The sequence below is a fragment of the Apium graveolens genome, chromosome 11 (genome assembly GCF_009905375.1).
Source record: "Apium graveolens cultivar Ventura chromosome 11, ASM990537v1, whole genome shotgun sequence".
NCBI classification, from domain to species: domain Eukaryota; kingdom Viridiplantae; phylum Streptophyta; class Magnoliopsida; order Apiales; family Apiaceae; genus Apium; species Apium graveolens.
Window position 1 is genome coordinate 98,432,327 of NC_133657.1, and position 16,110 is coordinate 98,448,436.

Here is a 16,110-nt window from a genome sequence, read left to right on the forward strand (position 1 = left end):
CACTCCCTTGAATAGTGCCCTTTCTGGTTGCATTTGAAACATACCACATTTAACTTATTACAGACTCCACCATGTTTCTTTCCACAAACTTGACAATTTGGAAAAGTTAGTCTCAACTGATTTGGCTGATTCGCATTAACTGGACGGTTACCTTGGCCTCCGTCGCCTGCATTCTGTCTCCTAAAATTAAAACTCCTTCCTGGCTGAAACTTGCCCTTCTTAAAATTTGGAAACTTCCCTGGTTGTGACTGACCTTCATTCCCTTCAAATTTCCTTTTCTTGCTTTCCTTCTCCTTTGGTGACATCTCACTCTCTGTCTCCGCGATCATGGCCTTCTGTACCACTCCTGCATAGGTCTCCAACTCAAAAATAGCTACCTTTCCTTTGATCCATGGCTTCAAGCCTTGCTGGAATCTCTTAGCTTTCTTCCTGTCAGTATCCACATATGACGGCACATACCTTGACAATTCCTCAAACTTACTTTCATAATCTGCCACCGACATGTTCCCTTGCTTTAATTCTAAAAACTTCAGCTCCATCTGATCCTGAACAAACTGGGGAAAATACTTTTCTAAAAATAATTCCTTAAACTTCTCCCAAGTAATAACATCTGTACCTTCCAATATCTTCACCATTTCCCACCAATAGGTGGCCTCATTCTTCAGATAGTAACTCGCAAACTCAACCTTCTGTTCCTCCTTCACTCTTACTAAGGCAAATGCCTTTTCTATTTCCTTTAACCAAACATTTGCTTCAATCGGCTCTAAGGAACCCTTGAATTCTGGTGGGTTTACTTCCTGAAAAGTTTTGAAAGTTACCTGGGGATTGGTCTGCCTTTGTTGTTGTTGTGCCAGGTGAACTGTTTGTTGGGCCAAGATTTGGAGAATCTGGGCTATTGCTGGGTCTATGGGTCCTGGGTTCACATTCTGGTTTGGATCATCTTGGTTGTTATTGTTGTTGTTGTTGGTTTCTTCATTCTGGGTATTGGTGCGGGTATTTCTTCTGGGAGGCATTTTCTGTAAAGAATCAAATAGCTTATTTAGCTTTTGAATCAAATATTTTGCATAAAAGAAAAGTTTTGTAAAACAGAAATATCTCTTTTTTTAAAACAGTTGTAACTAAATAAATTGCATGCTTCTTTACAGAATATAAACAGTTATGGAAAACAGGGTACATGGTACCGCAGGGTATAGCTGGTGCAATAAATAAGGTAAAGTAAAATAGGTGCAATAAAGTAAATAACAGTAATAGAAAGGAAAAGGTACTGATATATATAGATCAAAAGTTTTGGGTAGTACAAGCGTAAAGACGCTTCAGAAGTAAAAATAAAAGGGTACAACAACCTACTCACTAGTCAGCATAGCTAGTCTATAAATATAACTCAAAAGTTTACTGATACACACTACACACTACTGTACATACTATACAACCATAACAACACTGCTCAGCATCTTCATCTCTGAATCTCTAACTCAGCTCCAAGGAAACTCTGGTCCTGCCAGCCTCTCAAAGTCCTCCATCACCTCAGTATCCCAACCCATCAGTGCATCAGGGCCTCTGCCAGGTAGTGTAGCTCCATGTAGCCTAGCCTCAAGAACCCTCCGTGTCACATGAATCTCCTCTCGAAGCTCCCTCATACCACGATCAACATCTGTAGTCCTGATGATATGCTGCAGCTCTCTGATCTGGGCCAACAAGGAATCACGCTCCAATAGAAGAGCCTCATATCGGTAATAAGGAAATGGGGGCAATGTAGACTGGAATGGGACACTCACAACTGAATGCCCAGTGGAATCTGAATCAGCTGGTGGGGGTCCTCTGATAGGTGGCCTCATGCCTAGGGGTGGAATAGCCTGCAGTGGTACGAGCTGCAACATAGGTGAAGGTAGAATAGCCAATGCTGGTGGAGTAACAGGACCTGGATCCGATGATGGCGCTTCAACTGAAGGCTCTGAGTGATCAGCTGATACGGGGATAAAAGAGTCGTCCATCACTGCTATCTGAAATCATATCGCAATATAAGAATCTCGAACAACGACGCGAATTATACTAATACCGGTTATACCGTAACACTCAACCTGTCGACGTCTTATCATTCTATTCCTTCTAATCCTAACCCTCTACCCATTCCCGTCAACCTAGGCTTGTGTCAGTGACTTATAACCTCTAGCTCTGATACCAAACCTGTGGCGCCATCCAAACCCGGGTTAGAAGTTTGGGGTCCACACACACACCATATTTAAAACCTGCTTATAACAATAATAAAGATAATAATAATATGCAGTGACCCTACCTACCAACTACCACGGACCGCAACAGGTTAAAGTATGCACACAAGCCAAACACACTAATATATTACATACCGATCAAATCCCATCTATTCAAACTCGAAACTGAGTATTAAACATTATTACAAACTTTTACAAACTTAAATTATTCCAAAAGAAGCCTGCTAGCTTAACTCAATCAACCTGAACCCCTAGCTCTCACGTTGGACTGGGAATTCTCGCTACCAACTGGTTCCTTTTTAACTGGAAAGAATATAAACAACATCGCACAAATGAGCTGACTAGCTCAGCAAGTCAAAATGACAAAACTGAGAATAATGATCATCAGGTAAATATAGTTATGATATCAAGTGAACAATGGATTATGATTTAGAATTGGATATTATATTTTTATTTTAAAACCAAGGTTAGGCTGCTGATCAGTCACGCACTAACCCCGAGCAAAGCATATCGCATTGCTCTAACTACTGGATCCAAGGCACACATTGGCCTAACTTGACCATTATATGGTCTGACCACGAATCTGGTCCACAATTTTATAAAAATAATCCAATTCTAGCATAACAACAGAATAAGCAATATTAAACCAAAACAGAAATAACAACAATAATGGATGTTCAATAATGAAATGGTTTTAATCTTCATGAGGATCAATAGGGCATTTCCAAAGCTTAGCTGTTAGGTAACGAAAGAATTGGATAACACAGGAATCAACGTTTCAGGGTTTTAAGGATTTGGTCTTTCAAAGCATAAGATACAATGGTTTGAGTATGTGGGTAATTCGATTTAGTCTTTGGTATTTAGTTTGTATGTATTTGTGGAGTAGTATCGTGTATTTGTGGTTCATATTTGGGTATATGACAATCAATGGTCTGGAAAGAATCAGGTTTACGGCTCAAGATGAAAACTGGAATCATGGTTAGGGCTTCAAAGCACTTGCAATATCAACAAGACTACCAAGTACTATAATATCTCAAGAAAGTTCAGAACACTTGCCTGCTATTAGCTTACTACACTGCACTCGCTTCCAATCACAATCGTCTTACTCCTCAACTACCTGTTTCCCTTTCCTACGTCTTGCCTCTTCTGCTCACATATCATAAGCATCTATCAATAATCAACTCATATGATTCTATTCAACACATACTTCTATCTACCCTTCGTTTCACCCAAATCCGATTAACGGATTGAAAGTTATGCAATAAACATGTAAACATTGAATATACAGACCGACAGTCAACTAACAAGTCACATATAACATATAATACTTTACATAATCAATGATATATCATTTATAAAGAAGTTTCGGGTCATAAATAGGCTTTCTGGTATTTAAAATGATTTTTAGAATATTTTTCGAAATTAAAACGGATCGTTGGATCAATTTTGAAGTAATAAACAGGGTTCGGTTGGCCAGTTCTGGCTTCAAAACAATTTTATAATAATTATCAAGCCTTGGAAATAATTTAGAATAATATTTTAAAGCTCGAAACTATTTTTCGGAATTTTTAAATCACATTTAAATAATTAAATCTAATTAAATAATTAATTAAAATCAATTAATAATTAATTAAATCAATTAATAAATTAATTTTTGAATTAATTGACCAATTAATCAATTAAAAATTAACTGAAATTAATTAACTAATTAATTCAGATTTATTTTTGAATTACAAATAATTTTCGGAATTAAAATAATAATTTTTAGAATTTTCAGAAATTAAAATGAATTTTTATAATAAAAATAAATAGGAAATATGATTTTTAAATATTTTTAAAATAGGAATCCAACTTTTGCAAACTCTGGAAAGTTCAGGGACTGAATTTCATCGTTTTCAAAAGTTGGGGTACTAAACTGCAATTTTCCAGCCCTTCGCCGGAAAACAATCGGGTTTGCCGGAGAACTTAACTCCGGCATCCTTCCACCACCACAAACTCCAGATTTAATCTACAATTCACCCGGAATCTAACCATACCATCAAATCAACCTAACAATCCCTGAGTTGGCCCGAATTTGGCCGAGAAGTTCGTCGGTTTCCGGCGAGCTCGACGTAAACTTCAAAACACAACTCCCTTCTCTACAGACCTCGTTGATTCATGAAACTTATACGAATGGATTGCTAATTTCACAGAGAACACAACCCACTATACCACAACGTCTATCTATTCCAAAATTAGAAACCCCCAAATTTCAATTAAGAACATTCATACGGGTTATAAACCCTAATTTTAAAATTCGAAAATCAAACTCAAATTTGAACATGTTATTGACCTCCAAATCAGACGTATAATATATCAAAATCATCAGGAAAACAAGCTCTACAACATGCAATCATCAAATCATATAAACAATCATCCGAACAAAAATTCATATTTTTACTAAAATTAATTCGAAAATAAATAAAATTATAGAAAAATAACCTTGATTTCTGCAGGTGTATGGATTACAGAATCTGGTAAAGCTCTTCAAGACCTTCAGATTGGTTACTCGAGCTTTCCAAACTGAATTCAATAACACCTCCAAAAGCTTGTTTGATTCTTAGAACAATTTATGAATTTAGGGTTTTTCTCTGAAAATTATATAATTATCTGTCTGCAAATGATTTTGATACGAAATAAAATACGGTAAAAGGCTATTTATAATTACGGAAAATTAGTGTCCCGTTGGATCATTCCGGATATAAAACGGTACGTTTATTTATAAAAACTGATCCAAACGGTATCGGTTTTTGGGATAATCATCCAAATCAGTACAATTTGTACTGCGGTCTTGGTCTCAGCGCTTGGCTACACGTACGACGAGGTGATAATTGTGATAGTTTAATAAAAAGCTCCCGTTTATCGAAAATACGAGTTTTATTGATTTACCGAAACGAATATTGTATCGAAAATGTTGCGCCGGGACCCGCGCAGGACAAACCGTACGCCAGATCGAAAAAGTCAAAACATGGAAAATGCTCGGAATATTACAATTAGATTAGGAAGGAGTTCTCGGAAGAGTTTCGGGTTCTAAAAACGTAACAACGGATGACGTCGGTTGGTTCCCGTTTTTATAAAATAGATTTTAAATACTTGGAAAAACATTTTATAAATTTCATATGATTCTTATAAATTCATAAATCAACATAAAAATAATTAGGAAGATATGACAATTGTCTATATTTTATTTTAGACATATAAAAATTAAAATACTCAATTAATATTATTTTTGAATATTCAAACACAGATAACACTTAACAATTAATTCACAAAATAGATACTGAACACATATAATAATTATTTAATAGCAAAATAATTACACGATATATCCCGGATATTACAACATGCAAGTTGTACAATTCAAAAGATACATTATTGATAATTTCTTGACATTTATCCTTACTTAACTTAGAGAGACCAGTTCTAATTACTTGAATGCTTTCAAATCTGGAATCTGGGTTTCTCCCGCCTTGACCATTGTTAAATGAATCAACACCATGGCCTTTTGACCTTTTGTTTGTTGAGAGCTTACTCCGATACCAATTATTATTCACTAACAATCAACTTAGGTTAATTTGTAGATGTGGGGGGTTAAATATAAATTAATATTTTCACAATAATCTGTACTTGAGAGATATAATATGAACACCGATATTCAAAACTTTCAAGTGGTTTGTTTTTCGACTTGCCACCTTATGTTTATTTGAAGAAATAATATGTTATAATTACATAAGTAATCTCGGTGCTACGGTTTGAAGTGTATCATTCAGAGAAGGATCTTTGTCTCTTTTAACATATGCTACTACATGGTTTATAAATCACCAAGTTACGATACTTGCTAGAAAATACATAACGCAGTTTTCGAGTGCTAGGAAAATTGCTTCTTCATTCTCTTTACCGTGAGACTTGACAAATGAGACTAGATTGTATCTTGATATATTGTTTTGAATATTCCTCCAATTTGTCATGGATGGAAAAGAAATATTTCTTTCCAAGATCACATGCAAAGTTTATCATTGGCTTTCAATTTCTTTACTGGGATTCTCATCGACCCATCTCTTTTGTCAGACTCGAGACTTGTCCATTGTCTAGGCGTTATCGCCCGCTATGTGATTTCTCTTAGCCGTTGACAGTCCCTTGAATAGCCATAGGTAGACTGATAGTGCTAACCATTGATGATGTATCCACTGAGTTTTCGAATGAATAATACATTGCTATTTACATAAGAGAATCTTATAAGAAAATATTTCCAAATAAATAACATCATTGCTATCTAACACATGGAATTGTATAAGAAAATGTTGTCAAATCCTTGATCGGCAACTCCTCCTAATGCTATCCACCATGGTCAGCCGTTTGTCTTAACATTATTATGTAATGTGATTTGTTTATCCACCGACAATTTTTAAGGCTACAGTTTGTCTTAATATAATTATATAATGTGATTTGTTTATCATCATAATTTACACTTGATTGTTACTAGTTTTCCTCGTATTACTCGCTTCATTTTAAAATAATTGTTCACTTTTTAAAAAATTAAGTATATTAAGATATTCTAACATTGGTAACAAATTAGTTATATTAATATTAATATTTATTGTATTGAATACATTAAATATTTATTTATTTATGGTACATAGTTAATTTTGAAAATAGAAACTAATGATATTAATAATTTTATGTGGTGAAGAATTCATCTTAAAGATATAAACTAAATTTTACAATTTGAATAGTGACATTGAAAATGTAACTGGATAATTATTTTGAATTTTTTTTAAAAGTGAACAAAATTAAATTTGAATAGTTAAAAAATATAGGAAAAATACTTTTTTCATTTACTACAATTATATAACAATATTATAATTAAAAATATACAAAAACTCACAAACTTCTTATTAGATCAACAAAAAAATAATATTATGGTAACAAAAACAAATTTTTTTTGCATTATAATGCTATTAAATCATGGCCAATTGCGTCAATGTTTTATACTAATTTATACACACTTTCCAATAATTAACAAAAAAGTCATTAAAGGAAAAAAAATTAATTCACTTTTGTAAGGCCGACAAAACATCCTAGTATATAGATATAGAAAGATACTTCACTACGGTTAATAAATTTTTATTTTTTAATATAATCTCTAGGATGTAAATTTTTCTTGGGTAAGTCATAAACTTTTATTTTTGTCTTGTTTACATGAATAAAATAGGCTCCTATCCCAATTCTTTACACTAAAGGATATAGGGGTTTAAGATATAAAAGTAATTAATGGTTTTGTTCACAATTTATAGGGTATTATAGCCTATTAAATTTCAATATTAATAGAAATTTATCTATTTTTAACATAAAAAAAAGAAAACACTATAAGGGGAAAATAGAAGGAAAGGAATTGGAAAAAAGAATTAACAGTAAATTGCAAAGCAGACCAAAAAATAAAAGAAATGGCACCCTGGACATCATAGTATCATTTTTTTAGCATGAGTGCATGACCTCGTAGCTCACAGCAAGGGTTTAATTTTTTACATAATGTAAGAAAGTTGCCACTCACCTGCAATAGCTCAGATGCTAATAGATGAATCACATAGTGTAACCGAATAATCAGATGCACTAATAATATGGAACTAGTAATTTAGGTTCATAAAATACGTTAAGCTATTGGACTTTCGAGAGGCCAATTCTCTCCAGCTAAACACTTGTAAAACAATTCAATCCATACTCCAAACCCTACGCCCTATTCCCTTTTGTTACTCCAGTTCCACAAGACTATTCTACCCCTGACTTTTATTGTTATGTCTGATCAGCCCTTTGACTCTGTTGCTGACTCTTGTCCTCTTTATCATCTGCTGATTTTACCACTTTACCCTTCTGGTTCTTTCTTGTTCTTGTATACACTAGCAGTGACTTTCCTTTATCTGAATTCATCACATTACCCCTCACCCAGACATCCACCTTATCCTCAAGGTGGAACTTAGGAAATTTCTGAGCCCCCTTTTTCACCATTTTCCATGTTGCATCATACCTGGGCAGGTCCTTCCACTTGATCAGTGCCTCCAGTTGTAAACCTTCCTCCGTTTGGACTTGGAATACCTCTAAAACATGCTCTGGCTCTACTACCAACTCACCATCAGCTGCCAACTGGGGGTAACGTAGGTGAAACAACAGCGGTTCCCACAGCCTTTTTAAGTTGCGACACATGAAACACAGGATGGAGCTTACTGTACTCCGGCAAACCCAATTTATAAGCAACTCTCCCAATACGCTGTATAATTTTAAATGGTCCGTAAAAACGGGCTGCTAGTTTCTCCCAGGGCCTTCTCGCTAGAGATTGTTGCCGATAGGGCTGGAGTTTAAGGTACACTAGATCCCCCATTGAAAATTCTACATCTCGTTGTTTTCTGTCCGCAGCTGCTTTTATTATATGTTGGGCTTTCAGCAAGTGGAACTGCAGCTCATCCAACAGTCTATCACGTTCCTGCAAAAATTCATCCAAACTGTCCACTGGTGTATATCCCCTATCCAACCTGACCATATGAGGTGGTTCTCTGCCATATACAATTTTGAACGGGCTGAACTTAGTAGAACAATGAGGTGACGTGTTGTAAGAAAATTCGGCCCACAGTAGCCATTTAACCCAAGACTTGGGTTTGTCCTGGAAAAAACAACGTAAATACGTTTCCAAACTCTTATTCACAATTTTCGTTTGTCCGTCCGTTTGTGGGTGATATGCCGTGCTCTTCTTTAACACTCTTCCATGTAATTTGAACAACTCTTTCCAAAAAGTACTTATGAAAATACGATCTCTATCTGAAATAATTAAAGCGGGAAAACCATGCAACCTCACCACCTCCTTAATAAACATTGCAGCGACTGTGAAAGCATTAAATGGGTGTTTTAATCCTATAAAATGTGCGTATTTAGAAAAATGATCCACAACAACTAATATAGCATTAATCCTTTGTGAGATCGGTAACCCTTCTATAAAATCCAGCGACACCTCTTCCCACACCAACGTAGGAATATTGAGTGGTTGTAACAACCCGGTTGGTAACTGCTGAGATACTTTCTGTTGTTGGCATACCTGACACTTCTGTACATACAATTTGACATCTTGCCTCATACCAATCCAAAACCAATTGGTAGCCATTCTAAGATAAGTCTTTATCTCCCCGGAATGACCTCCCATTGCAGAATCGTGATATTCGTGTAGTGGGCCTGGAATTAGCTTCGGCTTTCGAAGTAAAACACACCTTCCTTTATACAACAATCTATTGTCCACCCAACTGAAGTGCTTATACTGTTGAGAACCTGTTGCTAACTCATGTTTAATCCATTGAATATCAGCATATGTTGTGGACTCAGCTTCTAACACTTCCCAAGACACTGTTAAAGTTGCCACCATCTCATTCAACGCCACTTCCCCCACCCGCTTACGTGACAATGCATCTGCCACTTTATTTGATATTCCCGGTTTGAATTAAATCTCAAAGTCAAATCCCAAAAGCTTAGTAACCCATTTTTGATAATACGGGTTTACCTCTCTTTGTTGCTTCAAGAACCTTAGACTTTGCTGATCAGATCGAACAATAAAATATCGCCCCAACAAATAATGCTTCCACTTGTGAATTGCATGATAAATTGCAATCAACTCTTTTTCATAAATAGACTTTTGTTGAGCCCTCACTCCTAACAATTTACTGAAATACGCAATGGGCTGATTCGTTTGCATTAATACAGCCCCCACCCCATACTCGGATGCGTCGGTTTCTAACACAAAAAGGCTGCTTGAAATCTGGCATTTTTAGAACAGGTGGACTGATCAGGTAAGATTTAAGCCTGTCAAATGATTCTGTAGCAGTTGTAATCCACCCGAAATTGTCTTTTTTTAATTGTTCGGTGAGTGGTTGCGTAATTTGAGCATAATTAGCAACAAATTTGCGGTAATAACCTGTCAGTCCTAAGAACCCCCGCAACTCCCTTAGATTACCCGGTTGAGGCCATTCCACAATAGCTTGAACCTTTTCTCGATCCACCTCCACTCCTTGGGCAGAAATTACATGACCCAAATACCCAATTCTCGATTTTCCAAACTCACATTTTCTTTTGTTTACGAACAAAGAATTATAGCCTAGTGTCTCCAACACCTTTTGTAAGTGTCTTTAATGACCTTCCTCATTTCGGCTATAGACAAGGATGTCATCAAAAAAAACCAACATAAATTTCTGAAGGTAAGGTCGAAAAATATCATTCATCAATGATTGAAAAGTAGTCGGCCCATTCATCATGCCAAATGGTAACACTAAGAATTCATAGTGTCCATCATGCGTACGAAATGCGGTCTTATTTGTATCTTCTGACTTTACCAAAATTTGATGGTAACCGGCCTTTAGATCCAACTTAGAAAACACCCTAGACCCATGTAATCCATCCAACAACTCGTCAATTACGGGAATCGGGTACCTGTCGGGCACCGTCTCATTATTCAAAGCTCTATAGTCCACGCAAAACCGCCATGACCCATCTTTTTTTTACCAACAATACGGGGCTCGAAAATGGACTAGTCGAAGGTTTTATAATCCCTTCCTCAAGCATTTCACGGATCAATCTTTCTATTTCATCCTTTTGTGATTGGGGATATCTATAAGGACGTACCCCAACCGGGTTGCATCCATCTCTAAGGGTTATAGCATGTTCATGATTGCGGCTAGGAGGTAACCCCACTGGACTGTCAAATACCCTACTATGTTGTTCCAGAACCTCTGCCAAAAACTCAGGATCAATTTGTTTCTCCTCACTAATACCTTCCTGGACTGTGGCCTCCATACGACTGCATTCCACCCAAAAACCACCCCTATTTGTTTAATACCCTTTAACATTGCTTTCAAAGACACCTGTGATTTCATTAATGTTGGATCCCCCACCAAAGTGATTATCTCTCCCTTCATTTCGAACTTCATAACCTGCGTTTTCCAATTTGTGAGAATAACTCCCAATTTTTCCAACCATTGTATCCCCAAAATAATATCTGAGCTACCTAATGTTAATGGTAGGAAATCTTCAACAATCTCGACACCCCCATCCAGCTGCAACATGACCTCCTTACATACAGCTTCCCCCTTAATTGGCTCCCCATTACCCAAAGATACCCCAAAACTCCCAGATTTCGTAACCAATACCCCTGCTCGTGTCACGGTCTCAAATGAAATGAAGTTATGGGTTGCTCCCGGGTCGATCATCACAATAACTTCATGATCCCCGAGCAACCCTTTTAGGTTCCTTGTCTTTGGATTGGACAATCCAATGACCGAATTTAATGACACCTCCGTCATCAGCTCTTCCAGTGGTGATTGTGGACTGTCTATACCTTCCCCTTCTATGTCCCCTTCTTCCTCTTCTATTAACATAACACTGAGCTCCCTTTTAGCACATCTATGTCCTATCATCCATTTTGCGTCACACCTATAACACAACCCCTTGGCTCTTTTTTCTTGCAACTCTTTTTCCGTCACCCGTTTCACCTCCCCAACTGTTGATAATGCATGCATTGTTTTTGGGATAGCACGGACGCCTGTGAGGACGACGAACGGGTGCTCTAACCCCTCGATATAGATGGACTGGTGGGAACTCCTCCTGAGTATTGCTGTCCGGTTGACATAGCCCCGCTATACATTGACAAGCCACCAGTTCTGATATTACTCAATCCAAACTTGCGGTAACCCGTAAACTTGAGCTTTTCTTCAACCCTTACAGCCTGCTCCATAGCTTGTTCCAAACAGATAGGATGTAATAATCTCACTTCCGCCTTGATTTCCTCTTTAAGGCCATTAATAAAATGTCCCAACAACATTTCCTCTGACACATGCTCTAGCGGAGCTGCTATTTCGATGAATTTTCAACGATATTCATTCACCGAAGCTGTTTGAGTTGTTGATAGCCACTGCTCGTAGAGCAAACCCCCATTGTTAGGACGAAATTGATGAAGCAAAAATACTTTTAAATCAGCCCAGCATCGTATAGGATGACGCTTATTTTCCCATTGGTACCAGTGTAAAGCGTCCCCATCCAATGCAATTATAACAGCCTCCAACATCTCTTCTTCGGATAATCTATAAAATGAAAAATAGTGTTCTACCCACAATATCCAGCCATCCGGATCATCTCCATCAAAAATAGGCATATCTAGTTTGCGGTATCTCCAATTTCCATAACCCCCACTATTATTCCCTGGACCACCCCCAGATCCCCCTCCTACGAAACTACTTCCTACCAATTTTTGCCCCCCAAAACTCCCACTACTGTCATTCTTACCCAACGGACTCACCCCAAGGTTAAGTGCGGCCGGGCCCAGATTATTTACGCTCATATCTACTCCTCCCGAGGAGGTACTGGTATAGATTGGAGATTTATGAGAGAAGAGCGTACCTCAGTTTGGAATTTCAGTTGTTCATTCCTCATAGTATTAATGAGTGACTCGTTATACTCCCTGCTGCAATTAATTCTCCCCTCGAGCCTACCTGCCATAGATTCAATTTCAGCCCCTAGTTGTTTCGTAGTTATTCCTTGCCCCTCCATCAACACTTCTGTCAAAGAATGACGCATTGCCTCCATAGCAGTCTCTACCGCCTTCGACACCAGCTCCTTCATAGACTCCTCCATCCCTGCGAGTTTCTCTTCTACCAGATCTAGTCAGTGTGCCGTCGGAGGTCCCATCAGAATGAAGTGCTCTGATACCAATTTGCAATAACTCAGATGCTAATAGATGAATCACACAGTATAACTGAATAATCAGATGCACTAATATATGGAACTAGTAATTTAGGTTCATACAATACATTAAGCTATTGGACTTTCGAGAGGCCAATTCTCTCCAGCTAAACACTTGTAAAACAATTCAATCCATACTCCAAACCCTACGCCTTATTCCCTTTTGTTACTCCAGTTCCACAAGACTATTCTACCCCTGACTTCTATTGTTATGTCTGATCAGCCCTTTGACTCTGTTGCTGACTCATGTCCTCTTTATCATATGCTAATTTTACCACTTTAACCTTCTGGTTCTTTCTTGTTCTTGTATACACTAGCAGTGACTTTCCTTTATCTGAATTCATCACATCACCCCAATACTCATGATATGGTAATGTACACTTTATGCAGTGATAAAATATTAGAAGACAATTGAAGACCCAAAAATTTGTATAGTTTAATCTTCATGTTTGTGCAATATAATTGGTGTGAATCTAAATTCATTATCAAAACTCCCGGGATGTGAGATCCCAGGTTTCTGTTGGGATTTGCTTAATTAGATGACTGCAGTAGGAAATGGAAATTTGTGAACTACATGATTGAAAGTCTGAAATGCAAGAGCAAGTTGACTTACTTCCAGGAAGTGTTCTGCATGACAGCAGCTATTTGTTTGCAGCTGGTTCCTGAGTTCCCCTGACAAAGTGAAACATGCATTAAAAAAGAACTATTATAAGTCAGGGGCCAATAGAATTTAAAACAAGCAATAATCATTAAGGACAACCAAACAATATGCTGAAATTGCTAGACCACAATCCTGCACTTCAACCTCCAGTCGAGGCACAATAATGTAGAAATTTTTTTACGAAACAATATTGACAACCAAACAATATGCTGAAATTGCTAGACCACAATCCTGCACTTCAACCTCCAGTCGAGGCACAATAATGTAGAAATTTTTTTACTAAACAATATTTTCCTGGTGTAGTGGATAACAACAGGTGCCAAGGATCCATAGAAACCTCTTTTTGATAGTAAATTTTTTTTAAAAACAACATTTTTATCAATGAGTAGCAATTTTTTTTATCTATTGGTTGCTACTCGCAGATATCATTTTTGCTAGCAACAATTTTAAGACCTGCAAAGAAATAAGGTATCTACAAAAATTATAGAAGAGAAATGCACACCATTTAGTAAGAAAGGAAAAAAACAAATTTGGGTAATTTATAAGGATTTAATTTTAGAATTCCTCACCATTGTTTATTCCTATAGTAGGTGATGCCAAAACTTGTTGGGCCTCCATTACATCAACTTCTTCCCAGAGATGTAATATTGTTTTATCAAGAAAGGTGGGAAACTCAATTGGTTCAGTAGAAAGTTGGAAAATGGAGTCATAAGATGCAGAGTTGTGTTCAAAATGATGAGCAAATTCGTTGTCCATAGAAGTAGCTTTAGTAACAAGATCATAAAACCCTTCAGCTGGTTTTACTGAGGATACTGAACTGAGATTGAAATCCCATTCATTGAAACTTATACTAAAGGTGGTGCTCCAATTAGGGCCTGAATCATGATAAGTACTTAATGTCACGGATTGTTGGGATTTGTCAGCAAGTTCTTTCGGGTAACCAATGCTCATCTTTGAAAAATCTGGAAAGCCTAAGTCCATATGAGCACTGCACATGATAGACTCTATGTTTCCATTGGTTTCACCTCTGTGTTGTGAAGGACTGCGAACATCTGTTATGTCTAATTTATCATGTTGGGTTGCTACATTCAAAAAATCCAGGGAGAGTACAGATTTTAACTGCAAAGTACATGAAGAAGCTTCATCTGGTGTGTTTTTCCAAGTATCTTCTGAAGACTGAACTAAATGGCATTGATTGTTAGAGTAGTTACCTAGAATTTTTCTGACAGAACGCTTACTAAATGTTAGTTCACTTGAAGTTCGATTTTCATAACAAGGAACATACTTGCATCGTTTGACTTCTTGATTTAAATTATCACCAGAATATTTTTCATTTTCTCTCATAAGTCATAACAAACACTGTTGAGGAGTCATATTCCTGTAAACAGCTTACAAGTGGTGTTTTGCACTTACTAACAACTGGTGTAGTCCTACCAGAAGTCCAGGAGTTGGACCCATCGCTGCTTAAAGATTGGCCTTTGTGACTAGATTGAATTCTCGCATTATCACCATGCCATTGCACATCAATTTGCTTAGAATATTTGCTGGCTCCAGTATTATAGGTGAACCCTAAATTAAATATGTCCAATCCACTATCTGAAGTTACTCCAACTTCTCGCAACTGGGATGAAATAGCACTTGGAAACGATGCAACTTCATGAAACTGATTCTTTAGGGCATTAGTCAATAGTATTGAGTTATCTTGGTTATCACCCGCCCGGCCACCCATATCCCCATATCATGGGGGAAGTATCCAGTTGTACTCCACTTTTGCAGCTGCGCCATAGAAAATGGTCCTTGAATTTTACCACTTGGATCTATGCAGTGCCAATATTTATATAAATCCGAAGTGTTCCTCGCAGAGGATACTGGAGTTGATAATTTTGACACGATAGTTGAGAAAGTAGTTGAGCTCCCTACTGCTTTTTCATTCAAGCTTCTTAATTTCCAGGCAGTTCTTCCCTCCATAGGTCTCTGCTAGATTTCAACAGCACCCTCTTTTGTAGGAGATAAGTGGGCAGACATATTTCTTCTTTCAGATGGAGTCGCAAACACTACAAGAAAAAGTTGAATAGACATCATACATTAGACATCGGTTGATGTTGCCACTGATGTTAAAAGAAGCAATAATATCATCCTGTGTTTTTCTGATGTCTATGTTATTTGAAGACATCGGTTATTTAATAATTGATGTCTAAAATTACCAAAAAAATCACGGCGCGCTCCTTCAATTTTTTCTCCTTAACGAAATATTTTAAGATTCCCCCCTCCTTTACCAATTCCCCCCATTTTCAGAAGCTAAATTAAAAATAAAATTTTCACTCTCTCTCGTCCCACCCCCTCCCCCACCCCCTCCCAAGTCTTAAATCTTTCAATTTGTTCAAAGATATAAAGCTCGAATTGGTACATAAGTAAGCT

The 16,110-nt window shown here is 37.1% G+C and overlaps 1 protein-coding gene across 1 annotated transcript; it reads right to left on the minus strand.

The window, feature by feature from the left end:
- Positions 1 to 10,757: 10,757 nt before the first annotated feature.
- LOC141695725 (uncharacterized) lies at positions 10,758 to 11,812 on the minus strand. The gene is made up of 2 exons (XM_074499950.1): positions 11,271 to 11,812; positions 10,758 to 11,118 (listed from the first exon to the last, which is right to left on the minus strand). Exons 1-2 carry the CDS (start codon positions 11,810 to 11,812, stop codon positions 10,758 to 10,760), a joined length of 903 nt encoding a protein of 300 aa, XP_074356051.1.
- Positions 11,813 to 16,110: the final 4,298 nt, after the last annotated feature.